The sequence below is a fragment of the Priceomyces carsonii genome, assembly GCF_900007245.1.
Source record: "Priceomyces carsonii strain CBS4050 genome assembly, scaffold: Debaryomyces_carsonii_scaffold_1, whole genome shotgun sequence".
Taxonomy (NCBI): domain Eukaryota; kingdom Fungi; phylum Ascomycota; class Pichiomycetes; order Serinales; family Debaryomycetaceae; genus Priceomyces; species Priceomyces carsonii.
In genome coordinates, this window is record NW_026946674.1 from 2,009,514 (window position 1) to 2,035,406 (window position 25,893).

General features: G+C 36.3%; 15 protein-coding genes across 15 annotated transcripts; 6 read left to right on the forward strand and 9 right to left on the reverse strand.

Moving 5' to 3' along the window:
- Positions 1 to 301: 301 nt before the first annotated feature.
- PTP3 (tyrosine protein phosphatase) lies at positions 302 to 2,728 on the forward strand (the record flags this gene model as incomplete). Its single annotated transcript, XM_062950875.1, has 1 exon — positions 302 to 2,728. One exon carries the CDS (start codon positions 302 to 304, stop codon positions 2,726 to 2,728), a length of 2,427 nt encoding a protein of 808 aa, XP_062807934.1.
- A 481-nt stretch (positions 2,729 to 3,209) lies between these two features.
- TRX1 (thioredoxin) lies at positions 3,210 to 3,521 on the reverse strand (the record flags this gene model as incomplete). The annotated part of the gene is made up of 1 exon (XM_062950876.1): positions 3,210 to 3,521. The coding sequence occupies one exon, from the start codon at positions 3,519 to 3,521 to the stop codon at positions 3,210 to 3,212; it is 312 nt and encodes a 103-aa protein (XP_062807935.1).
- A 624-nt stretch (positions 3,522 to 4,145) lies between these two features.
- CTM1 (cytochrome c lysine N-methyltransferase) lies at positions 4,146 to 5,738 on the reverse strand (the record flags this gene model as incomplete). Its single annotated transcript, XM_062950878.1, has 1 exon — positions 4,146 to 5,738. The coding sequence occupies one exon, from the start codon at positions 5,736 to 5,738 to the stop codon at positions 4,146 to 4,148; it is 1,593 nt and encodes a 530-aa protein (XP_062807936.1).
- Positions 5,739 to 5,997: 259 nt separating this feature from the next.
- On the forward strand, positions 5,998 to 6,834 carry HCR1 (translation initiation factor eIF3 subunit j; the record flags this gene model as incomplete). Its single annotated transcript, XM_062950879.1, has 1 exon — positions 5,998 to 6,834. The coding sequence occupies one exon, from the start codon at positions 5,998 to 6,000 to the stop codon at positions 6,832 to 6,834; it is 837 nt and encodes a 278-aa protein (XP_062807937.1).
- Positions 6,835 to 7,155: 321 nt separating this feature from the next.
- On the forward strand, positions 7,156 to 8,544 carry PRCAT00001118001 (uncharacterized protein; the record flags this gene model as incomplete). The annotated part of the gene is made up of 1 exon (XM_062950880.1): positions 7,156 to 8,544. The coding sequence occupies one exon, from the start codon at positions 7,156 to 7,158 to the stop codon at positions 8,542 to 8,544; it is 1,389 nt and encodes a 462-aa protein (XP_062807938.1).
- Positions 8,545 to 8,570: 26 nt separating this feature from the next.
- PRCAT00001119001 (uncharacterized protein) lies at positions 8,571 to 8,978 on the reverse strand (the record flags this gene model as incomplete). The annotated part of the gene is made up of 1 exon (XM_062950881.1): positions 8,571 to 8,978. One exon carries the CDS (start codon positions 8,976 to 8,978, stop codon positions 8,571 to 8,573), a length of 408 nt encoding a protein of 135 aa, XP_062807939.1.
- A 547-nt stretch (positions 8,979 to 9,525) lies between these two features.
- Positions 9,526 to 11,376, forward strand: UTP5 (Utp5p; the record flags this gene model as incomplete). The annotated part of the gene is made up of 1 exon (XM_062950882.1): positions 9,526 to 11,376. One exon carries the CDS (start codon positions 9,526 to 9,528, stop codon positions 11,374 to 11,376), a length of 1,851 nt encoding a protein of 616 aa, XP_062807940.1.
- Positions 11,377 to 11,524: 148 nt separating this feature from the next.
- Positions 11,525 to 13,120, forward strand: SMP3 (glycosylphosphatidylinositol-alpha 1,2 mannosyltransferase; the record flags this gene model as incomplete). The annotated part of the gene is made up of 1 exon (XM_062950883.1): positions 11,525 to 13,120. One exon carries the CDS (start codon positions 11,525 to 11,527, stop codon positions 13,118 to 13,120), a length of 1,596 nt encoding a protein of 531 aa, XP_062807941.1.
- Positions 13,121 to 13,197: 77 nt separating this feature from the next.
- Positions 13,198 to 14,445, reverse strand: PR26 (proteasome regulatory particle base subunit; the record flags this gene model as incomplete). The annotated part of the gene is made up of 1 exon (XM_062950884.1): positions 13,198 to 14,445. One exon carries the CDS (start codon positions 14,443 to 14,445, stop codon positions 13,198 to 13,200), a length of 1,248 nt encoding a protein of 415 aa, XP_062807942.1.
- A 213-nt stretch (positions 14,446 to 14,658) lies between these two features.
- On the reverse strand, positions 14,659 to 15,894 carry SHE9 (She9p; the record flags this gene model as incomplete). The annotated part of the gene is made up of 1 exon (XM_062950885.1): positions 14,659 to 15,894. The coding sequence occupies one exon, from the start codon at positions 15,892 to 15,894 to the stop codon at positions 14,659 to 14,661; it is 1,236 nt and encodes a 411-aa protein (XP_062807943.1).
- Positions 15,895 to 16,051: 157 nt separating this feature from the next.
- PLC2 (Plc2p) lies at positions 16,052 to 16,948 on the reverse strand (the record flags this gene model as incomplete). Its single annotated transcript, XM_062950886.1, has 1 exon — positions 16,052 to 16,948. The coding sequence occupies one exon, from the start codon at positions 16,946 to 16,948 to the stop codon at positions 16,052 to 16,054; it is 897 nt and encodes a 298-aa protein (XP_062807944.1).
- A 207-nt stretch (positions 16,949 to 17,155) lies between these two features.
- HGT20 (Hgt20p) lies at positions 17,156 to 18,691 on the reverse strand (the record flags this gene model as incomplete). The annotated part of the gene is made up of 1 exon (XM_062950887.1): positions 17,156 to 18,691. One exon carries the CDS (start codon positions 18,689 to 18,691, stop codon positions 17,156 to 17,158), a length of 1,536 nt encoding a protein of 511 aa, XP_062807945.1.
- Positions 18,692 to 18,992: 301 nt separating this feature from the next.
- PRCAT00001126001 (uncharacterized protein) lies at positions 18,993 to 19,331 on the reverse strand (the record flags this gene model as incomplete). Its single annotated transcript, XM_062950889.1, has 1 exon — positions 18,993 to 19,331. The coding sequence occupies one exon, from the start codon at positions 19,329 to 19,331 to the stop codon at positions 18,993 to 18,995; it is 339 nt and encodes a 112-aa protein (XP_062807946.1).
- Positions 19,332 to 19,477: 146 nt separating this feature from the next.
- Positions 19,478 to 22,300, reverse strand: LIG4 (DNA ligase (ATP); the record flags this gene model as incomplete). The annotated part of the gene is made up of 1 exon (XM_062950890.1): positions 19,478 to 22,300. The coding sequence occupies one exon, from the start codon at positions 22,298 to 22,300 to the stop codon at positions 19,478 to 19,480; it is 2,823 nt and encodes a 940-aa protein (XP_062807947.1).
- Positions 22,301 to 23,335: 1,035 nt separating this feature from the next.
- PRCAT00001128001 (uncharacterized protein) lies at positions 23,336 to 25,453 on the forward strand (the record flags this gene model as incomplete). The annotated part of the gene is made up of 1 exon (XM_062950891.1): positions 23,336 to 25,453. One exon carries the CDS (start codon positions 23,336 to 23,338, stop codon positions 25,451 to 25,453), a length of 2,118 nt encoding a protein of 705 aa, XP_062807948.1.
- Positions 25,454 to 25,893: the final 440 nt, after the last annotated feature.

The following is a 25,893-nucleotide window of genomic DNA, read 5'->3' on the forward strand; positions in this document are numbered from 1 at the left end:
GCGCGTTTGATTCTAGGCAAAGTAACCAAGCAAGTTGAGGGCGAAGCTCTTTTTTTTTATTTTTCGCTAAGTCATCACCCACGATAACGGTCAGTGTTTTCCGACTTTTACTTCTCATATTCAAATACTTAAAATTGGTTAAAAGGGCATAAAGGGTCAAAAATTGTATTTAAGAAGGTTAGAAATTATTATAATATTCAGGGTACTTTAGGCTTAAAAGTTCAAAAATTAAAGATTACTACTCTCTGACTTCAATAAATATATATACATAAAAAGGGAACTAGCATATCATATTCAGGGAATGAGTTCTTCCCCTACTGTGTGTGTTTCTCCAGGCTTCACATTTCCATCAACGAACATGGGGAGTCCTGCGGAAGACTATTTCAGTGTAAAGGAGAGTAAGAAAGATGATAAAAGGATGGAAGGTGGCCTGAGACTTAGGAGGCATCATTTGGGAATGGCAGCGCACAAGAATTCAAATAGTTCAGACTTGACGTTTTGTGACGAAAGTTTTCTGATGCAGCAAATAGATAGAACTGACTCTACCATCTCAACTGATACGTTGGTAGATGATACTAATTTGAACAAAAGGAACACGCTAAATTTGAAGCTTAGCTTTGCCCAAAATTCACAGGGGCTGATTCTCTCAGGAAAAGATCTAAAGAGCCTTTCATTCAAAGAAGATGAAGATGAGATACCAAAAGCAGCTTCAGCAATTGAGCCCACCTTTAATTTCCACACAAAGAATTTATCAACTTCATCAGCCGCCTCGTTTAGAAGTGTTGATCTTAATAACACTTCTCTGAGTGAAAGACAATCGAGTTTCAGTGGTATCACTCCCCTAGAGGCTATGAAATATAAAAATTCTTTGAGTACTCCTACTGATATCAATTCTACCAACTTTAATCAGCGAACTTTGAAGAGGTTAGGATCAGCCCCGAACATAAATTTGAGGGAATCCATTCTTAATTTGCCATTAGAAACACGATATCTTTCTCTCTCTGAAGCTGAAGTTTTAATCAATAATGCAGATATTCTATCAGATGCCCGGGATTTGTTGATCATCGATATCAGGCCATTTGCAGATTATATGAAATCTCACATAAGGAGCTCGATAAATGCCTGTTTACCTCTGACGTTGTTGAAGAGATCAACCTACGACTTAACAAAATGCATTAATTCATTACCAATTCGTGAAAGAGAAATACTATCGAGTTTTTTTAAATTTAACGAAGTACAATCCTCTTTTAATGAGAATCTGTCAGTGAGTGAACACACACGCAGAGTTTTGATTTATGATACCCTTAGCAGCTCTTCGAATATCTATTATTTTTGCAAAAAGTTTTTGAATACTAATTTGTGGGATCTGAAAGCTCCAATTTACGTTTTGAGCTCAAGTTTGGAAGCACTTCTGGACTCCTCTCCTAAACTTTTTGAAAGCGGAACTGAAGTGTTTCTGAATATTAAAGATAAATCTTCTCAATATAACTTCATGAACTTGAAGCGTCCTCCACCTTCTTATAAATCAGATATATGGTGTAAATCAGCTTCGGCTACGCCGACTTTGTCAAACTTCAAATTACCAGATACTCCAAGGATGGGATTCAAAATTCGACATAACGAGGAACTAATTGAAAGCTCCAGCGTTGATAAGATAAGTACTTTTAAGTTGAATAATTTAAATTCTTCGTCCATCCTTCCTAATTGGATCAATTCTGTTTTGAGTGATCCCATGAAGTTGAATGAAGATTTCAAACTCCTTGAAAAGTCTGAGAAGGAAAGATTAAACAATGCTCTATCTATCGACAATATTTCTAAGATAAGTGATGTTCCTCTTATTAGTTCTGGCATAGAGTATGGTTACAAAAATAGATACAAAGATGTCCTTCTCTATGAGCATTCAAGGGTGAAATTAAATGATGCCAATAAAAAGCAACTTTGTGATTACATTCATGCATCCTATATTGATCCAATTGAATCGTTGCCCCAATTGACCGAGCACTCACAGACTATATCTGGATTTTTGAAGTATATCGCTACTCAGGGTCCTCTCGAACAAACTATGGGTGATTTTTGGAAGTGCGTTATCAACCATATGAGCCCAATTATAGTCTCATTAGCCGATGAGTTTGAAAATGGAATTAAAAAGTGCTCACCTTTTTGGAGGTCTGGAAGCTATGTCTCTAACAACAATTTAATCAAAGTCACCTTAGTGATAGAAGAAAAAGTAAACCCTCAGATGGTTTTTAGGGTTTTTGACATATCAATGGATAATATTGTTTTCCATACGGTATTTCAAATGCACGTAGTCGCTTGGCCAGATCAAGGAATTTTAGATTGCGACGACTTGTTAAGAATAATAATTTTAAAAAAATATGTTCTCCTGGAGATTAAGAATCTGACTTTGCATTATCCTACAATTATTCACTGTTCTGCTGGATGCGGTAGAACAGGTACATTCTGCGCGATTGATTCGATTGTGAATATTTTGATGGCCAACGACTCTATAGAGTTGACGTTTGACCCTGTATGTGAGACTGTTAACCACTTCAGAAAGCAAAGGATTTCAATGGTTGAAAATTTGCGCCAGTATTATTTGATTTATGATATGTTATTAAAATATTTGAATGAAAAGGATAATAACATCTGGAATGGGTTATGCAAATCAAGCATCGTACAAAAGTTCATAGAAAGGCTTTTAGATTATAGTCGTTATAATCTAGCCTGACCGATTCCTTTTTTTGGTTTAGGTTTTTATATAAATAAAATATTGCATTTTAATACATCAAGTATTTTGAACTAGAAAGTTTTAGCTTTTCACCTTTTGCATTGAAATTTCTAAATGAAAGAAATAACTTTGCAAAAATGAAGCTTAAGTAGAAAAACTCCAATGGTGTTTTCGAAATGCTTTGCAACTATCTGTTCTGTGATTCCGAGTAAAGGGTTTGTTTATTAGACTTTTTTATCATAAAATAATGACTTTAAGTCAAAATAAGCCCAATTTTAGCTAGTGTTTAACAGTCAAACTATAGAGCGAAGAGTGTTTTGTAGACATTACAATTATGAGTCAAGAGAGAAATGTTAAGATTCTTAGCCGTTCACGATCTACAAGTCAATACTCGAACTATTTTTCTTTTTAACAGTCATTTATCAATACATATATTATTTATGAAAAATACTAACATAATAATTTAAATCCATTAAATAGTCTAAGCATTAGATGCAATGACCTCCTTCAATGCAGCAGGATTAGCTCCAATAATTTTGTTGATAAGCTTTCCACCTTTGAAGAAAAGAACCGTTGGCATTGCAGTAATCTCATACTCTTGTGCAATATCACCAAATTCGTCGACGTCCACTTTAATAAACTTAGCCTGAGTGTACTCCTTTGAAAATTTGTCTAACAATGGAGCAATTATTTTACAAGAACCACACCAAGTAGCAAAGAAATCAACAACAACTAATCCATCATGGGATAATGTATCAGCGAATTCCTGCTTTGAAGTAATAGGTGCAACCATTATAAGATTCAAGAATTGATATTATTATTAATTATTGAATAAAGATTTTATTCAATACTATAGTACTAAGTGACGCAATTATATCGTGCTTTGGTGGAATTCTCACTATTTAAATATACTTTTTCGACGGTACCATTTGTTCTGGAAACTACTATCGATTACAAATACTGCACATCATGCCCACATCTAATTGCGAAAATAGGGCCCTTGATGACTTACTTCAAAAACTTTTGCCTAGGAAAGCTTGATTTGCCACTCTAGTGGAAATATGATTCACTCTGAATTTGTTTCATTAAAAGGTAGCTATTGGTTCCATCGCGGTAAGGAATCGATAGTACCGCAATTGATGATTCTGGCTCTACCACACTTATGCATAAATATCAATTAGCTCTGTAAATGAACTTTCGTCCTTTTAATTCCTTGGCTTCCCAACCTTTCGGTAAATAATTAAACGTGCTAAACTGAATTAATCGAACTAGCATAATAATATATGAGATGTCATGAGTAAGCTAGGTTCTGAGATTTATGACAGTAAAACGTGTTACCGAAACACGGAATCAAACCTAAGTGATTTTTCTTTTAAGCAAGAAATACACTTTAGATTTTTAAGTTCCTCAGAAATATTTATTGACTGAGCGAATCAAGTAATGAAGTAACGTCAACTTCCCTTGGTAAGGTTCTAAAATCTTGCCACTCACTTTTCGCAAGCTGCACTGGGAGGTCCAAAGTCTTCTTATCACTTTCTAAAAGTCTGTTCATTAATTTAGACTTATATGACAAATAAGCTCTCGCTAAATCAACAAAGGATGACTTAGCTTCACTCTGTATTTTATCCATCCTCTGCAGCTCTGCTTCAACCAAGACAAGGTCAATACACTTACATTTGAGATCATCAAGCAAATTGTGATTTTCATCGCTCCATATTCCGAACGTTTCGACTCGAAACGGCTCCTTTTTATAATACACCCCAATTGTACCAACACCATTGATGGTATCACATTCTTCTTCTTGGTATTTAAAATAGTCCATAATTATATCGCGATTTTCGTCTTCAACTTGAGTGTCATATAGTCGTTCGAACTCATCGATAGCTATGTTTTGCCAATTGCTATTATAGCTCAAGCCCTTAATGAAAAGTAATGGTAAAGGATTGTTGAAAAAATCCAAATAAGTGGCTTTAGAGTTAAGTACAATTTGAACCTGTGGTAAAATTCTTAGCCATTTACATATTTTATTGGCATTGGGTAATTCTTTCATGCTATTTGTGAGATTAAGATTAAGCTCAAACAACTGAAAATCGTAATCGCTAAGTTGTGGAATGAAGCCATATGTATCAACGAAATGTTGAATGCTCTCGATCTCCGAGTATGAAATTGTCACTTCGAGTTTTCCTATGATGTTTGTTGGCTTTAACTTCAACAAGATGTCACCAGAATATATATCAACATCAAAATATGCATTACTATGATGGCTATGATTTGCAAAATCTAATACTGGTACCAATGTAACATTGACAAAATAATCATCTTCATTGTCATCAACGTCTTCACTTTTACTGGGTATTTCTAGCGTGCGAGATTTGACTGCTGATTCAATTTGGTAGAACATATCAAAAGAGACTAATTCTGAAAACTTTAAAGCATTTAGGGTATCTGATACGTTTGAATACTTTATTTTCAGTTTTTTTGCGTTTTTAACAAGCTTCTGAAGAAACTTATCTGATGAATAGAAGTTAGTGGGAGGGTATGCTGTTGTTTGTGTCAAGCACAATATTTCAAGATACTTGTCAAATATTCGAAGAGGTGAGTCGACGAAATATGTAGTATTTTTCTTTTTAAACTCGTAAAGAAATCTAAAGCCCCAAAAATAACATATCAAAATTTCGGTCTCATTAGCAGGTTCACAGGCTTTCAAGAGCTCTACTAAAACTGCAGACTCCCTCATCTCCGAATCATCCTTATGAGCATCGTATTTCTTGAGGTTGTCCAATATCTCCAATAGACTGTGATAATCGAAAGTGAACTTCTTTGGAACTCTTAAAATTTCCAAGTCATTTTCCAAGTGTTGATTTATATCAAAAAATAATCCAATTCCTTTCTCAGGAGTTTTTTCAATAGACAAACAGCTATGATATTTGAAAGCACTTTTATTTGTCCATTTTACAAATTCTGAAAGTTCCGATATAGCAGATACTGCCTCTCCGTCTTCTGCGGGCATTTAAAGGCTTCCAAGAAATTAATTGACGATTAGAAGAAAAGGAGTCAGGATATTGCTTGAGAAGTTAATCATAAATTTAGTGCGTTAAGTTATTTTCAGTGTTCAACATATATTTAGTTACTTCTTCTCTAGTGCATTCTAAAGTATGCGACAAAGGAAAAGCAAAAAAAAAAAAAATTTAAAAAATTACACCTTTAAAAGATAATCTTAATATTATTTTCTTAAAATAGCTAATTAAAAGTCGAACAAGACGCTCAACATGTCCTGGGACGATGATGAATTTGATGTAACTGCTAACAACAATGGCGCCGCGGCTTCTTGGGAGGATGAAGAAAACGACGATCCATTGTTGGAGTCATGGGATATCGACGAGGAAGAAGTAGCCAAAAAGAAGAAAGAAGAAGAAGAAAAAAAGAAAGCAGAAAAGGAAGCTTTGAGAAAAAAACAAGAGGAGCAGAAAGCTAAAAAGTTGGCAAAGAAGAAGGGAGACATTCCACTTATGGAAATTGACACGCTTGATGAAAAAACCAGACAAGAAATATTGAAGAAAGCCCAACTTGAAGCAGATTTGAACAATGCAGCAGACTTGTTTGGAGGACTAGGCGTCGCCGATGATGTGGATATTAATGAGCATCCGAGAGAAAGGGCAGCCAAGGCAGCAGCAGCAGCAGCAGCACAAAGACCTCAACTCGTTTTGACCCAAGATACGCCGCTTGAAACACATCCCTTATTCCAGCCTACTAGTAAAGCAGAGTATGAAAAGCTTAGAAAAATCCTTGCTCCAACTCTTACAAACTTAGCTAAGGATTCTCCTTTGAACTACAGTTCTGGGTTAGCAGTTGATTTAATTAGAGATCTTTCACAGCCTTTATCTCTCGAGAGCCTTAGAAAGGTTGTGTCTACTTTAAATGTTGTCATGAAGGAAAAAGAAAAGTTGGAAAGGCAAGCCAGATTAAAGAAGGCTGGGGGAACTGCCACAGGTGGTGCTGGTAAGAAGAAGGCAAAGCCTGCGGTTCAGACTAACGTAGATACTTACAAAAAGGATTTCGACTATGATGATAAGTACGATGATTTCGATGATGATGACTTCATGTGATCATATTTGACTTGCACAGTCTTTTGCGATTTAGTGGCTAATAATATTAATAGAGATGTTGGCTATTAATTAATAATATATATAAACTACATATTACTCCACCTGTGAAATCATATGTAATTCTTCCTAAAGATGACGACATACCGGCCATTTGTATTCGTAATATATCTTTATTTCAAATAGGCAATATGTCACGTCGGATCTTCTAGATAACAGATGCGCCGCGTAACATGAAAAGGTATTTGGAATTGTGCGAATAATTTTATAGTTTTATGTGATATCCGTAGGCTTGTGCTATTCAATTGGAATGTATAAATCTCAATGTCTAAAATCTTCAATGAGTCCAATATCCTATGTCCATGTCACTGCAAAACTGGTGAGGATCTTAATCCTCATTTCCTGAAACATTTATCATATTTATACTTTTGTCCATCTTGTCAAGCAGTGAAATGTGAGGAATGTTGTGCCATACATGTAGAAAGCAAATTCTGTCCATCATGCCTATCCGTTTATTCCTCGAATGAATCCCATTGCATGAAAAGCTGCTTCAATTGCCCAAAATGTTCTTCTAAGCTTTCCGTCACTGTCCTTCCTCATATGCTTAACCAAAGGGAAGCGAAATTCTTTAACTTCAATTGCGTCTACTGCAAATACAATTACTCATCCGAACCAGTATTGAAACCGAGACCGGTATTTACCATAGTCAAAGAGGACAAGCAAAAAAACGATAGTTCAACGAATATGTTTAATGATATTTATAACAATATGATCAATAGAGAAAAATTAAATGTGATAAACCAAAATGACTACGCTTTATCACCAGATATAATTAACAAGCTAGAGATCATGGGTATCAAGAAAGTGTCAAAATTTAACCCGACGACACATCTTCAAGATAGTGTTAACAAGAATGAACTGGTTGCTATAAATCCTACGGAGGATTTCAGTAAGGCATCTCAAGTGGCCATTAAGGACAAAATGAGCGATTTCATGAATGTTAAACAAAGATGCAAAAACGGCAACATCAGCAATGATTCATCAATTCTATATCCGATAGCAACAACTTTAATTCCCAAGAAATCGTTGAAATGTTTGATGTGTAATAACAATATATTAACACCCAATGTAGATACAATAAAATATGATGTCAAATGGAATGCTGTTGATTTCTTACCTACTTTGCATTTGTCAAATCCTGATGATGAAGAACCTGATAGGATGTTAGAGCCTGGGGTTTCTTATACATTTCTTATTAGCTTGACTAACCCCTTAAGCGAAAAGGCTGATATAAAACTTTCATATATCTCGAAACTAGGAAAATCTTTCATATCTTCCGCAGATATTCAAGCTGACATTTATATTCTGGCAACTGAAGTTTCGTTGGGTCCGTCACATAATCTCAAAGACCTTATAAAGTCTATTCCTACTTCGTTTCTAACTAAAAAAACAATGATATCTCGTTCAGAGATTTCGTTGAGAAGGGAAGCAGCTATAAAGTCTGGGGTCAATGATTGGTGTCTGATCCCGTTAAACTTTACTGCTACTTTCTCAAAAAATATAAAAGCACAAAATGTGGATATATATGTACCATTGTACATAACAGTTACATCAGAACTTCCGGATAAAGTGAGAGAAATGGAAACATCAAAAGAACAGCTCAAATTTGGTTACTGGAACATAATAAAATTGGGAGTCTTTTCAATAGGTTGAAGATCTATTGAATAATTGCTTATAATTTAAAAATCTAGAATTAATATTCCTGCTACCTTTGCTAAGTGTCTAGAATCCAAGGTATCATTATCTAAAGGAAGATCAGAATCATATGCCATTCTTGTCTGCGTGTCTTGCTCAGATATATCATCAGGATCAAAATGTTCAGTTTGTTCAACATCTTCTTCGGTTTTATTACTTCTGCTCCCATCGTATATGTTATCTATACCGTCGACTTTATGAAGTGAATCTCCTTCGGCAATTCGTTCTTCGTTAGCTCTCACTATGGCCTCTTTTACGAACAATTGGATGTAAGCCGATGAAAGTTCTAAAGTCTTTTGGGTTATTTTCGTATCATCGTTTTTAAATGACAACTCTCTGAATATCCTCACAACTGTTTCCAGCATGTTTAAATTATTAGACAGATCGCTCATCTTTGATAAGTCTTAAATATTTTATTTATTTACTTTTAGAAAACCTGTATTTAAGTTTCATAAGCTCAGATATAATTTTATGTACACGGCAAGATACATAAGTAGATTGAAACTTGAGTTGCAAAAATTACATACGAAATGACATCTTCGACTCACCTATCATTGAAGTTCCAGAAAGTACTGAATTTATTGTTGGAGAGCACTTCGCTTTATTGACTCATAAGCCTTCAGATTGCTAGTCGTCACGCACATATATAACACAACTCACTTCAACTATCGTTCCCTCGGACCTAGATTAGATAACAGAAGACGATGTTAGAATCCTAATGTATCCGACTATGTCACCACCTTTCAGATTTAGTTCAGCAGTACTTTAAAGTTTCACATTCTCCTCCGTTATCTGATATAAGTAAAATCCTGTATAAATGCAGTTTTGTATGGTAAAAAATTTTTAGCCTACATACATCTCATCTCTAGAGGGCCGCTGTGGATAATTTCTCCTAATTCTTGTTAAAGATCATAATAAGCGTTACATATTGGCACTAGAATGAATTCATCTGATTCTATACTATGCTCAAGATTTGATGGCTCTAAAAGTTTCTTGGCATACGGAAGTATCTCATTAGATATTCATGAAGTGAGAGTCGTATCGATATCGTCATCTCAGTCTTCACTTGATGCATTACTAAAACTTGACAAGTCCAGTAAACTCACCAACCTTAATTGGATTCGCTATGAAGATAATGATCTTTTAGCAGTGTGCTTAACAAAAGGTTCTATAATATTGTATTCTCCATTGAGTAATGAGATCATATCGGAACTCTTTTCTTCAGAACAGACATCAATGTTGGATTTTCACTACTCAGAACTTACCAAAACAGGTTGGTCTTGCGATATAGGGGGGAACATTTACGAATGGGACATGTTGAGCTTCAAATTAATGCAAAAATTTAAGGTCGTTGATTTACAAGATTCTGCTTCTTATTTCGAAAGATTGACAGTAATAAAATACAGAGATGCGCCACATCTCTTGGGTGGTTCATTTTCATTGCAACTTATTAATCTTGATACGAAAGAAAGAGTAAAATCATTCCCTGGTCATATTGAACCGATTAATACGTTGGTTCCTGTTCCTAGTGACCCTGACTTATTTTTAACCAGTGCGAAGAATGATAGATTTATTAACATGTATTCGATAGAAAAGAATGCAACAAAATCTATCTACACATCTCAAGCGTGCGTCCAAAGTTATGCATTAGGATCTAAGGATGGAAGATCAATCTTAGTAGCCATTGATGAAGAAGGTAGTATGGAAATTTTTAACAATCCATTGGAGTCTAAAGTATCGGAATCAGCCAAAACTGGAGTTAAGAAGAAAAGAAAGCAGATGGTTGACGTCCAGTCTCGAATTCCAGAGTGTAATATTCGACTTACTAGACCAGCAGACCAGATCAAAAATCCTTCTGATTCAAATTTAAGAATTATTTCCGTATCTATCAAAGATGACAGTATACTTTTTTCGTGGATGGAGGGACCTGACATGCCGTATTTTGATAGTATGACATGGATAGACCATTACGGACACTGTTCACTTACTGAGGATATAATTATGGAGAAGAAGAGACCAAACACCAAAATAACCAAAAATTCTTTATATGGACATGATATTTCTGCGACAAAACATTATAATGAAGGTAATGCCATAATCACGGAGGGAGGCTCTCTTAGGGATATCGATGACGATGATCAAGACGAAACGTTAGCTGAGAAGTTAGAAAAATTAAATGCAGGGCAAAAGAGTCAGTCTTTGAAGCGACAAAAGAAGAAAGGTGGGAGCATAATTACTTCTTTAGCTGTGGTTCTCTCGCAGTCTCTAAAAAACGACGATAATACATTATTAGAAAGCGTTTTGAGTAATAGGGACTCGCAAGTAATTTGCGAGACTATAACCCGACTTGACCCTTCTTTGGTTGTTATCTTATTAGATAGATTATCTGAGAAAATTATAAGGCAGAGCTCAAAATTCGACCAATTGAATTACTGGTTGAAATGGATCATAATTATACATGGAGGGTATCTTGCAACGGTTCCTCGCCTAAGCAGTCAGCTTGTTAATTTACATGCAATACTAAATAAAAAAGCTACCACTTTGCCTAGATTACTTGAGCTCCAAGGTAGACTAGGCATGCTTTATAAGCAAAAGGAATTAGAACATGAAATATTGAGTCCTCGATTCGAATCTCTGGGCGATGAGTTTGATAGTGATGTAGAATACATTGAAGAAATGGAAGACGAGCAGCTCTTTGAGAATGATAATACTTCTGGTCACTCAAGTATAGAGATTGAGGATAGATTCAATAGTCTGGATGATGGCGAAGAGGCGTCTGATAATCTTTAATTAGGTCAATTGTCAGCCAGATGCATGTCTGTAAATTTGGCTGTGCTCATTACATTTTAATATTATATACCGGTCCATTTTATATATCATTAGAATACTCTCACAATTTAATATAGATGTTTATCTTGAAGCCCAATGTACATTTATAATGCTTGAGGTCCCTTGGCGTTTGGTATACTTAGCAACTATACCATTGAAGGTAGTCTTTGCATTATCAAACTCATATATTCATCCTGACGAGCATTTTCAAAATTTCGAAGTATTGACAAATAAAATATTAAACTATAATACAATCGTACCATGGGAATTTTCACAAGAGGCAGCTTCAAGAAGTTTTGCACCATTATACTTATTTTATAGTCCAATGCTATATCTTATTAAATTTCTGGGAATTGATTTATCACCAATTCAGATTTGGTATATAATCAGACTTCAGTTTGCTATCATAGGCACTCTAATATGCGATTCATGTCTATGGTATCTTCTACCAAATAAGCCCGAGAGAATAAAGGCCCTCTTTTTTACGCTGACTTCATATATTACTTTAGTATTCCAATCGCACTGCTTCTCCAATACTATCGAAACTTGGTTGGTTTTATTGAGCTTGGTTATTCTCGATGATTTAAGGCAAATTACTGAACTGAAAGAAATCAGACTGCGTTCCCGAAAGAATCATTTTTTTTTTGGCGTGCTTTTGTCAATTGGTATCTTTAACAGAATCACTTTTCCTGCCTTCATTATTTTTCCGTCTTACTTCCTATTGGTGAACCTATGGTCAAATATGTTTGATGCGGTCTGGTGTGTTCTTGGCTTTCTTTCAGTATCCTATATCTTTGTGTTGATCGATACAGTGTCATATGGAATCAAATTAACTAGCGTTATACTGAATCCTTTCAGCTTTCAATCTTATATTTTGACACCGCTTAACAATTTTATATATAACTCCAAGATTGAGAATTTGTCTACTCATGGTTTGCATCCTCGATATCAACATGTGCTAATTAATGTACCTCAGATTTTGGGTCCCGGATTATTCTTGCTATTTTATAGGTTTCGGAATAGATATTGGAAGACCATACCTTTCTTGAGTGCTCTAGGTGGATGTCTATCTTTATCGATTTTTCCGCACCAAGAACTCAGATTTTTAATGCCTATTTTACCTTTATTGTGTTCTTGCTTTGATTTAAGAAGCTTCCAATCAGATTCAAATGAAAGCGATATAAAATCATCATCCATCTTCAAATTCATCTTGAATGCGTGGTATGTTTTCAATATCATATTAGCGATTCTCATGGGCACATATCATCAAGGAGGTGTTATACCTGCTCTTGATTACTTTCATCAATCATTGATCAAACTGCATGAGGTTAAAACGGCTCAAATCTGGTGGAGAACATATTCACCACCAGCTTGGATTTTGGGAGATCTCTACAACACTGTTGAGGTTAAATCTTTGTCAAATTTATCTTTTGATTCTGTACTGTCAGAGAATCAAAAAAATGAGTTGATTGATGGAATGGGAATGGAAAAAGGACTGCTTCTCAAATTGATCTCAAACAGTAGAAAGGCGGGCTTTCGTCGTGTGTTTTTGGTGACTCCTACATCGTCATTCAATTTAGAATTAAAGCATCAATTAAATGCGAATGAGATTTGGCACTATGCGTACCATTTAGATTTAGATCATATTAATATAGCCATAGCTGAGACATTTAAACCAGGTCTAAGTATTTATGAGCTCCTTTGATCAAATATGTTGATGAAGGGGGGGGCTTGACTCTATGTATTATTATACAATGAATATTTGTATTTATAAGGACCTTCTTATTTATAAAATTCGAACTTATCTTGCTCACTACCTGTCTTTACTTGTGCAGTGTATGCCTCTTCCAAATCGCTTTGAAGAATCATGTATCTATTCTTTCGAACAGCCCTGAGACCAGCCTCTTGCATTATTGCTGCAATTACTGCACCTGACAATGGTGCATTCCTTAAAATCAATGAATCTAAGTCAACTTCCGGAGCTAATGCCATCTTAGAAGCAATAGTCGAAAAGATCAATCTTCTTTCTCTCCTATCTTTCAAAGAAGGAAACTCAATCTTTCTATCTAATCTACCGGGCCGTAATAATGCAGGATCTAAAGTATCTGCCCTATTCGTTGCCATTATTACTTTCACAGTCGACGTCTGGTCAAACCCATCCATTTGGTTAAGTAATTCTAACAAAATTCTTTGAACTTCTCTATCAGCACCCGTTTGAGCATCAAATCTTTTAGTGGCAATAGCATCGATTTCATCAATAAATATTATGGCAGGTGAATTTTCCCTCGCAAGTCTAAACACATCTCTCACCATTCTAGGTCCTTCTCCTAGATATTTCTGAACAAATTCTGAGCCATTGATTCTTATAAAAGATGCAGTAGTTGAATTTGCAACTGCTTTGACTAGCATTGTCTTTCCTGTTCCTGGTGGACCATACAATAATACCCCTCTTGGAGGGTCTATACCAATTTGAGAGTACAAATCCCCTTGAGTCAAAGGTAGCTCCACAGCCTCCCTGATTTCCTGCTTCTGCATATCCAAACCACCGACATCAGCATATGTTACATCAGGTTTTTTGTCATCACTAACAATAGATATAGATGAATCTGCTTCAGGAGGTAATATATCAACTAACGCATTGGAATGACGGTGTAAGGCAACTGACGAAGATGGTTTCAATAATTCGCGATCCAAAGTTGACAAGATACGAACAACATAGTTAGAGCCAGTTGTAGATGATACAATACCAGTACTTTCATCAATGGGTTCCAAGAATTGGCCAATGACTAATGGTACGGACTTGATTCTTTTCACTTCTTCTTGAGCACGTATGAGTTCCCTTTTCAAGTGGCGCTGTTCATCCTTGATATAATCTTCTTGTAATCGCAATAATTTTAGCTCCTTCTGTAATTTTTTAAGCTTTAGATAGACATCTGATCCTTCGTCTTGATGACCCGTAAATTTAGTAGTCTTGCCGTAAATTGATGACGTCTGAACTGACGCTGGACTTTCTATGCCAAGTTCCTCCATTATTATTCCTATAATATGAAATGACTTAAATGTATTGTCTTTTGATTCAATGGAAATATGCTAATCTTGTTACTACGGAAAAGATTATAGTAAGTCTTTGTGTATCTATATGATCGTATTGAGTGGCAACTAAACAGATCGATGAAATTACGTCTGAAGCACGACTACTTTGAGACCTGCATATCAATGAATTATAGAGTATTCACCAGTCAACTACTTTAAGTATAATGATACTGCGGCACCAAGGCCATACGAAATTATGGATATTATCGTTGACATAAGAGCGAAGTCAAGTTTTGTAAATTCTACTGTATCCCCAGCATTTAATGCAAACGAGTTGTAGGCTGCAAGTAGAGAGTTTCGCAACCTTTGCCAATCTAATGGAAAGTTAACAATGCGAGCCGAGTCTTGTAAATTTGAATGCTCCACTTTAGGCACGACTGGGTTTTGAGTATTTAAAATTCGTTCTTTCTCCTTGGATGACATATTCGTTAACGCTTCTTTCACTTTCTCTTCAAATGATCCGACAAGCTTATGGCGCTTCCACGGTTCTACAAGAAATGTAGCAGCAATAAATAGCAATACATTGATACCCATGAGAACCCAAGTACCCCAGGTAGAAGCCCTTCGAATTTTGTCTGACCATACCTGCTCTTCGTGATACCTTGATAATATCATATGAATCAATTTCAGTTGAACATTCTCAACTTTTGCCTCTGCTTTGTTTAAATCTTGCTGCGCTGAAAGCTCATTTTGCTCATTCAGATGATCATTCTTGTAGAGCTCCGTAAATCTTTCTAAATCTTGGGACGTCCAAGAGTTTCTTCTCGTCAATAGCTCATTGATCTCTTTTTGCGACTGTGACCTTTTTTGAATTGCATCCATATAAAGCTTCTTACTTTCTTTCACCGAAACCTTAGATAATTTCAATTCATCTTCCATTGACTCTATGTCTTTTTTCAAAATTTCAATAGCTGAATAGCCCGTAATTTCGTTTATACTCTTGGTTGCGAGATTTAACTTATTATATACAATTTTCAAATGAGAGCTCAACCAATTTAATGCCATGGATTCATCTCTTAATTGGATGCCTTTTAAATTTTTAGTGGCTTCATTTTTAGTCGACGATGTTATCAGTGTTCCTGGAGTAATCCCCTTTCTCCCTCGTGCTTTATTTTTTCTCATAACGTAAGTTTCGCTAGAGTCAGGCTTTAGAGACAATTGCTCCTCAGAGACAGGAAGCTTTTCTTTAGAGGAATCTATAATCTCTTGAAGCTTCCTTTCTTTCTCTTTGTCAAAGTCAGGGTAGGTTGAAATTTTAGTCGGTTGATTTGGAAGTAGTCGATCAGAGTCATTCGTGGAATATAATCGAGGCATACAACGAAACCTCAAATACTCTAAATACTTCTTTCCACAATGGCTGACTCCGAGCTGACCTATTCTCTGCATGACATTTGCCTTTAATATATGGAAATCTAAAATAAAAGGTCAATTATAGTTCGTACGTAAATTTCCGTCGCTCGGATAATCGATATCATGCACAAGCAGGAATGTATATATTGCGAAATTTACTCAAATTTAAAGCGGATCCATAAAGTATATAAAACTATTTAAAATTTTTGTCGACCAAATCTTTAGACAATTTCCAGTCATTTTTTTCAATGTAATCCAAAACTATTATACCGACTCCTTTAGCGTAAACGTCTTCGATTCCACCTTTTGACATAGCCTCCGCAACCTTCTCTGGCCAGCATTCGTGGTCAAAAAAGTTGGATCCCGAAGTGAAGTTTATATATAACTTGTCGTCATGGTTCTTCAGATAGTTCTCTGCTTTCTTCGCTAAATCTTTTACGTACTTGACTTTTTTCTTTATATCGTCACCACTTTGAATCTCACAGAAATCTTGTACAACAAAGCTACCACGATCATCTTCGGTGGTATTGTATTTCCAAGATGCCGCATCGAAACCAAATTGTTTTCTCTTGTTTTCGTCGTTGACACCAAATCTACGGAAAAGTATAGCCTTCCCTCTTGTGTCCTTCAATTTCGGAAGTTGTGGGTTCAAGTACCAATTATTTTTATGATTGTTGATATACTTATCCCATATCAAGTTCCCAAACTCATCCTTGTTATTGTTCCAATCATTAGAGCCCTCCTGCTTAAGAGAAACAATAACAGTTTCTGACTTATTGTGTTCCAAAAACTCGTAGACTTCTTTTAAAGCATCAGTTAACTTCAAGGGAAATGGTATCTTGACAGGGAATTTACCATGAATAACCTGTAAGTCCTTCGCTTCATCACCCTCCTTCAAAAATAACTTACCCACCCTTATATCCAAAAATCTCACACCATGGTTCAATTGATCAGTGATTGACTTTCCTTGGCACTGAACTGAAGGCAAAGCAGTATGGCAGGCCGCTGAGTTATGGGTTCCTGGAATTGACAATTTTGTGATTTTAGTATTGTCATCAACCTCTTTCATCCATCTCTTGTAGTCGACCATGTTTTAGATTTACTCAATTACTTATTTTAGTTAAGGGGAAATTATGAAGAACGATATATATAAATCGAAATTTATTACTGAAGATATTGTGTTAGCTGGAAATATGAGATTTCATTTAGTTTATAACTCCTCGTGTACCCTAAAGGACATTTAACCTGAAATTTCATTATCCGCCATTATGCACTCTATAAATTGTATTTTGGCATTCTATACAGTATTCCAGACGTCATTATAGCCATTCAGACCCTTGGTTTCAGGCACGCAAACCCATATTAGCAAGAAATACATGGCCGATATAGCAAAAAAAATAAAAAAAACACTGCCACCAATCAATGATTGCAAAATTGGGAACAAAAATGCTATAAGAATACTCGAGAACCAGTTTATGGTAGTTCCGACGGATTGGGCAACTGCAATTGCCTCATGGTGAGCTAGCTCAGATACCATCATAAAAGGAATTGGACCAAAACCTACGGAGTATCCGAAAATAAATAAAAAGCATGCAAATGCAACCAAATAATCAAAGTCGAAATTTAAGCCTACCGCGATTATGAATGCACTAAACCCCATCACAAAGGCTGACAAAAGAAGAAGGGGTCTTCTACCTAACTTGTCTATAGCTGGTGATATTGCTAGAAGACTGATAACATTACATAACGAGAATGAACAAGTCAACAGTATGACATTAGTGCCTGGTGGTGTGACACTTTCCATAATTTTTACACCATAGAAAGTTATGGCATTCATTCCAGCTAACTGTTGAGCAGACATAATAATGATTACTGCGAAAAGTTCTTTGCGGTATAAAGATTTCAAGAAAAAGTCTAAAGTTGAAACCGTCGAAGGGTCAATTGAACCTCTTCTTGAAATAGTTGTTGTCAATGGTTCCGAAAATATGCTATCTTCTGACTCTAATAAAGCAGTGGTCTCACCTACTTTAGCCTCATACTTGGAATTTGCTGACAATCTTTGCCAATGATTTATTTCATGAGATATGCTTGAGCGATTTGATCTCAAGTCATTCATTATATCTCTAGCAGTGTTTATATCTCCATGTTTAACAATCAACCATTTTGGCGATTCCACCGTAGTAAAAAGTGCAAAGAATTGGAAAAGTGCTAGCGAAGCAGAAAATACAAAAATGTATCTCCATTGTTGGTTGTTGGACCAAAAATAAGATACAAATTGTGCCAAAAAGATACCTATGGCAACTGCTAATTGCAATAAAGAACCTAAAAACCCCCGCTGGCTAGTGGGTGTAATCTCATTTACTAATATTGGGGTAATGAACATTGCTGCACCACCTGCAAAACCATTCAAAAGTCTACCCAAGCAAAAGAGCCAGTAAGAATTTGCGAGTGCCATCATCATTGATCCTAACAAAAACAAAGCGGCATTCGCAAAACATATCACTTTTCTCCCGAACTCATTTGATATGTTCTTCGATCCTATAATGATAGATGATAAAAGTCCACCCACTGCGAACAAAGTTGTAATTATTGCTATACTACTAGAACCATCCATAGGAATACATTCCTGAAATTTATATTGACCCCAAAAAGTATCTGTATAATTCTCTAGCGGTCCTTTTTTAAACGATTTGCAAGATAAGATTTCTCCTGGTCCATTTAATTCAGCTAAGTGAAATCCAAATTGCAACGTACCTAGACTCGCAATTGCAGTCGCCCAGCCCAATTTGGGTGTTATCTTATGAGGAAGATTGAGATAATCAACTTCCACCATCTTTCTTTCAAGCTCTTCTATGTAATATTAGAAAATGTCACTTTGCAACACTCTGTGTATTTATAATTTAAAGAGAGTGAAACCGGTGCACCTGAGAAATTCGGATGCGCGATAAGCTCTTTCTGTGTGATTTGCCTATCTCAGATCACAGAACTGGTGATTCCTGTGTTGTTGACGCGTGTAAGATCAATCAAGCACTTCAAAATGTGTAAGTAAATAAATAAGACAGATTGTTATAACTTTATAGCTTTATTTAAGTGGTTTGAACACTCAGGAACATATGACATTAATCTGAAGCAACTTAATGTGGTCTGCACTTAACACATGAACAGGCAATGACATCAATAGTTTGCCAGTGGAACTCCTTGAGGACAAATCGACAGTGATCTAGCAAGCTACCCTGAATGTCCCCCTCAGCCAACTTGAAGAGCTCAGATACTTTGTAACTGGTTTCGAGCTTGGGCAATTTTTGAGTCAAAATATGTGTACTAAGGGTATAGGCTGCTACATTTGAACACATCTTAGTCTCAATCAGAGGACAGCGCCTAGTTACACTTAGCAATATTAGGAACACTACATGTATAGTTCTTAATTGGGGTGCGACGCGGAGAACACCGATATGAAACACAAGATCAACCATCGGTGATGATCATGGGTTGCTTTGAGTAACAAAAATTGAAATCCTGTGTACAGTGTCACATTTACATCGACGGCTACAATTAACGGCACGCCGATTAGCTACATATTCAATACCATGGTTCTGATCTCAAAGCATGAACTATTAATTTACACAAATTTAAAATCGTTAACATCAACCAAAGTTTCAAACTTAATAGATGCATCTATAAAACCCTCTAGCACTATCCCAGTCGTTTCGGGATCTACGTCATTGAATTCTAGTTCTTGTGCAAAGAAGATAGAAATTTCATTGACCCTTGTGACAATATCCTCTCGTAAGTCCGCACTTGTATATGTAAATTGGGGGACGACAACAAATGTGCAGCTTTTGAGATTCTGTGTGATTTTACCTCCAAATCTCTCTATCTTTTCTTTCAAATATTTGGCCGCAGATTTGTCGGCATTCAACAGAACCACAAAAAATTCAATAGAATCAAATAAAAACCTTAAGGGCACCTTTATATTATACTTCACAAAATCACTTTTCGCCTCTTGTTTAGCTTCGTAGATCTCTCTATACCCCAAGGAATTAGAAAAATGCAAATTGTTTAGGTTATTGGTATGCACTATCCAACTGTCTCCGTATTTATCGATTCGCGAATTGTCAAAATACCCTAAAGTTTTGGATTTAAAGAGAAGTACTGGTTCTAGCTCAACTATAGCGTTTCTTCTTATGCACTCGAAAATCCAGTCTGGCATTACGAGGTCGTATCCATTTTTAAGGTAGACTTCCGCCACAGGCAAGAAAAATTGACAAATAATCACGATTTGCTTCCCAGTGTCCTCAGATGGATACCTAATAACCTCACCTTGAAAACTTTTTACAAGCTTTTTTAGTTCAGCTATAGGAATCCTTTCTCCATCTTTCGTAACTTTATCTGTCAAGATAACAAAACTAAAGCTTGAAAACAAGTCTGACTCGACTTTGAGTGAAGTAGATGTCATGGACACATTCTCATCAAATGAGGCTTGGAGTCTTCTTCTTTTATTTATAGTCTGAGACTTCGTCACATTTTTAGAATACTTCGCTCTCATATTGTTATATTCCTCAAAAGTTATGCAATCATCTGGTGATTTATCTTCTCTAATACTCCTACAATAAATATTATGCAAACTTGATCCAACGGCGTAAGTCGTATCATAACTTGAGTCAATTGATCTTGCCTTAATCTCAAGGACGAACGACTCATGTGGATGAATCCAATACGAGGGTCTCTTCGTGCCAAATTTTAGCGTGGGTGGAAGCTTAAATTCCTTGAAGCTACGCCATTTATTATGGGTCATTCTCTCAATTTTATCATAGTCGTACTCTGTAAATCCGTTCGCGACCATGCTAAAGCTACGAAATACCCCATTGCTATCTTTCAAAGCTACCATGTAGGAATTCTTAATACCAGGTTCTTTGCCAATTACAGTGAGATCTAAGTTTTCGCCAAATTGTTCTAAATATTCTGGTTTTATCTTGATCCAATTGTGGCTTCGATTGTTTATATGGTACTTCAGTTGAATATGTTTGACCATAATTCCTTCGCATCTCAGACTGACTATTTTCTTGATGGCTGCCCTTATATCACTGGGTGTAGATGCATAATAAACATCCAATATTTCAAGACGATGGGGAACTGGATTAATTAATCTCTTGAGTAATTCCTTCCTATAAAATAAAGGCATAGATGTCAAATTTTTACCATTTAAATGGATTATATCAAATACAATAAAAAAGGGATACGATGACTGCTCAAAGTACTGATCAGAAGTATTAAAACTCTTTACCGCCTCTTGAATCGCTGCAGCCCTTAAGGTACCAAAGGGTAATATGACGTTCCTCTTAAAGTCCCAAGTAACCATTTCACCATCTAATATTATACTTCGCACTCCAGGTTCGAAGGCGTTGGATAAATATTTAGTTAACGATCCAATGTGGAAGTTTTCTCCGTACAATAAAGTGTAATCCTTGAGCCTTCTAGAAAAAAACTTGAATTTATTGTTCTTCATATGTAATAGAATTCTATCACCGTCCATTTTTTCTTCTATAATAAATTTGTTTTCTAGATCAAGTGCGTTATATTCCTTCATTAGCAGATTATTCATGGGAAATCTAGTCTTCATTTTCTTAGAGAGTTGGTCATAGCTTATGAAGAGTTTATGCGAAAGCTGCGGCAAAAATGGTAAGAATGGATGCACTACCAATTGGTCTTCATTCAATCTTCTATTGGGGTCAGAAAGATATCTAAACGTCTTTTCTAAACTATTGCAAACTCTGAATAATCTCGCTCCGTCGGGATGCCAGGAATCGAAAAAAATAGGCTCAAAAATGTTTAATATTGAGACCTTAAGAATAATTGCAAGGAGCCATCGGATATCTTCCACTGTCATTGACTTTAATAGCGGACCCAATAAGATAATTTGCTCAGAACTTTTTGAGGCGTTTGTGAGCTTGTCCAACATCTCATTCAATTCCTTGACAGTTACTTTCCTTTCGGATCGATTGACATCTAAACGGCGATTAGATATAATGCGTGCAATGATTAAAGGTAAATTCCTCAAATATCTTTTATTGCTATTGAAACCTTTAGCTGTATGATAACTTCGTTTCCAGTTGAATAACACATTGTAGTCTTCAGAGTTTCGAGGAATATTAAATATTTTAATAATTAGTCTTGCCAACGTCACATCTCTGATAAAATATAGCCTCTTATCCTTGTTCGGGAATATTAACCTTGAACTGGGAAATACATCGTCACCAATATGAGTTTTAAAGTTATCCACAAATGATTTTACAATGTGTACCTTCTTGGAAGTGATGTTCCTAAATTGTCCTAGATTATCCTTACGTACGCCATCTAGTCTGGAAAACAAGGAATCAACTAAAAAGTCGAATTTAGGTTCTTGCAAATTTTTAGGAACTGCGAGGTTATCAAGGAAGGACATCTCAATGCTCTGCCGCGTAGGATTAGCTGTCTATATTCTGCAGACCTGGAGAGAGACTCGAGTCGAGTCACCCCATGAGCCATCGGATCCGTATTATAAATTATATGTCGGATTGCAGTTGGTCGCCAATAGTGACATAGAAGGCCGTGAGCTCAGAATCTCCCACGCAGGGGGTCCGTTCCGCAACTAAGATTAATCTCAGGAACCGTCACAAAAGGATCTTAAAGCTCTATTCTTGATGGGCGCTTTAAGTTACTAATGAGGCGCAGGTCCCTAGAAATTATTGAACGCTTGCTGGCGGCTCATACTAATTGTCACCTTGTTGCACTAAAAGTACGAAAGCTGTCATGGCTATGTTAGTATCTATTTCACCGATCGCGGAAACAATAGGCTCGGTTCTGACAGCGTAGAGAAAATCGGATACGACAGATTATCGCGCGACTAAGCCGGCTACAATCCGTTCAACGAGTAAAACGTTCTCAAGCCTCTGGCTACAGAGCATACTATTCGGTGTTAACGTTGGAGCAGTTGGAGATGCTTCATCTAGTTGCCTTAAAAGTCTAAGCAGATAAATGCTTCTTCGTTCAGTATCGTACAGGAAACTGCGAACACAACTCATGTACCTTTGAAGCGATTTTTGTGCCATTATTATGTTAGAGCCCGCAAAGGCTTGTTACGGGTATCTAATCCACAGTACGAACACTACAATATAGGCTTCATCACACACCTCTATTTTCCAAAGCACTGCCATTAAATGTGTTCCTGAAATATGGTAGCATCAATATGTTGCTTCGCAGCATTGAGATGCTCGCTCATTCCTTCCATCGTAGATTGCGGTTGCTTAGGTTGCTAAGTTTTTTTTTCTCGCTCTTAGCTCTGCCAAATTACAAATACGATACGGCATCTAAGCCTAACAAGAAATATCCGTTGAAACCTATCAGTCACTTGGCAGTAGGTTTTAAATAAAAGAATAAGCTTCTTCCTATATAATATTTTTGCTGTTTCTAACACACAAACGTACTTCAAGGGTCTGCTATGCCACTTGCGCTACTCTCACCCAAGAAAAGGAGGTCGGCCCAGACAATTGGCACGTCGCCTGCCGAGCTCCCCAAGAAGCTTAGCTTGTCGCCACCACCAGCGTACAAACTGACAGAACAACTAACTCCGCCTCAAACTATGGGTTCAAGGACGAGCGGGGCGAAGAACTCTTCGGAAGACAGCTCAAACTACTCAGAGAGCGTGCCAAGTTCTCCGAATGCTTATCGGTCAATGTCTTTAAAATTGGAAACTTCTTCGACACATTCTTCTATTCACAAGAGAACATTATCGGATAAAGTAAAGGCAACCCCATCATCCTTGGTTAGACGGCTGAGGTTATATTCATCCCCATCAGGCTCTGATCCGAACATCAATAACATTAACATGAAGTCGTTACTCTTGCAAAACAAGGAAATAACTGACAGTCTACCTAAAGAGTTGGCACCCGTTGTGAATTTGATATTAGCTCATAAACTTACTACTTATGCAGTTGGATCCCTTGAAGTCCCGGCTTTCGATGAAGCTAATCAAAGAATCTGGTTGACTGTTGACGCTAAATTGACTGGAAATGAATTAGCAATTTGGAGATCTTCCAAAGAGGATTATACAATCTTAGGAGGCAATGATGAGTATAAACCTAATTATATCAACTTGATAGACTCCAACATTGAATTGTTGAGTGAAAGAAAGATCAAAATATTTCAAGATTTCAAAGACGAAAACGCTTTACTTATACACTTTCCTACTGATGAAGAATACATAAGATGGATAGCAGCAATTCAGCTAGCAAGTTTTGAATATGTATCGCTAAATGAAGCATTTACTGCCGTTATGTTATCCTTAAAGGGCCCAAAATTATCAGATATTCATATTTTACTTCTTCCAAAGAAGAGATTCCCTAAATTTGAATGGTGTAATCTAAGATTGCCCCAAGTTTCTTCTAAGTGGTTAAAAGTTTATGTGGCTATCATTCCTTCAGAATCTAAAAAGAAGGGTCGGATAGAAATATACACGAGTGATAAAATCAACAAAAAGAACTTGATCATATACATACCAGATGCTTCCAGTGTATTCAATGTATACCCAGAAACTGCAAGCATGATTGATTTCAATTCAATTCTCAAATTGAATGGCGAAATTTATATCAATAAGCAATATGAACATCTTTTTATTCATAATGATACCCACAACCAAGGCTCTTCAAGATCATTTTCCTTTAAAATGCATTCTAAGGAGGAATCTTTTACCTCTTTGACCTCTTTGGATAGATCACAATCCACTGGAGGAAGAACAAGAAGTACATCTTCAAGTTCTACTTCATCTTTTTTCAGCACGGCATCTTCACCAGCACCGTCATCAAAAGAGTCAGCGAAGGGAGTAACGTCGTATATCAAGAAAAATTTGAATCATTTCGTTGTTACTAATTACGTATATTTAATGCCTATTCCTCATCCTGGGGTCTCTGCGATTGAAATCATGATAAGAAATTTCATTCATATTATTGATTCTTTTAAACTTTATGGCAGACCAGATCAACTCGTTAGTGATAAGACGAACGAGAATTCAATGCTCTTTGGCATGCCTTCACTTCCACATCATAAATATTTATCAATGGATGAGGCTATGAAAGTGGTAAGAGATAACTTGAAAACGGCTCAATATGATAATTGGAATAAGTTTCAATGGCGTACTGCATTGAAGTCTGAAATATCTAAGTTATACTCGCTAGGAGCTTACAAAGGAAGAGGTGATATAACTACGTTGTATAGTCAATTAGACTTGAACTTTGGTGAAATATCAAGCCCTTCTATCAATTTTCCATCAGGTGGACAATCTCCCCTTCCTAGTCCATTACCTCCAAATGGTTATGAATTTGAAAATTTTAGTGACTCGGCTATGAGTCCACTGAATAGTTTATACAATTTTCAAGTACCAGGTCTTGGGGAACCTATAGATTTGGGACGCGGTGAGAAAAAGTTGCCCCGATCTTTTGATTCTAAATTTAATTCTTTGAACACAGACAAACCATTGCCATCGATTGATCGGACTCTGACGTTAGATCACAACCATCCGTACTCTACATTTGTTAACTTGACGCTAAATGAGGATGAATGAGTAGTTCGCTCCGCTTTGTCTTCTCTCAGAACTACTTTAGCGTCACTTTTTTATTTTTATTAGGTAAGTTTATAGACTGGCACTTAGCTCATGTCTTGACTAAAATGTCACAATGTATTACTACTCGTGTTTTATGTATGAATTTAGTAGATTCTTTATAATTTCAAACGTGGTTAAGATATATATCTAACTGAATTTGATTCCTACAGGGGTACGAACCCCGACCTTTATGGCTTTTGATAAACTATTGTGGCTAAAGAAAACCTTGTCTGATGCAGTCCGTCTTCACGTCTACGAATTACACGTCTAATGTATTTTCACGTACACGTCTGGAATTTCACGTTTCTGCACGCGTACTCCCTTTATAGACAAGAGTAAACACGAATTAATAATTCAGTGCCAGGTTAGTGAGTTGCAGTATTCGTAAGTAGGGTAGTATG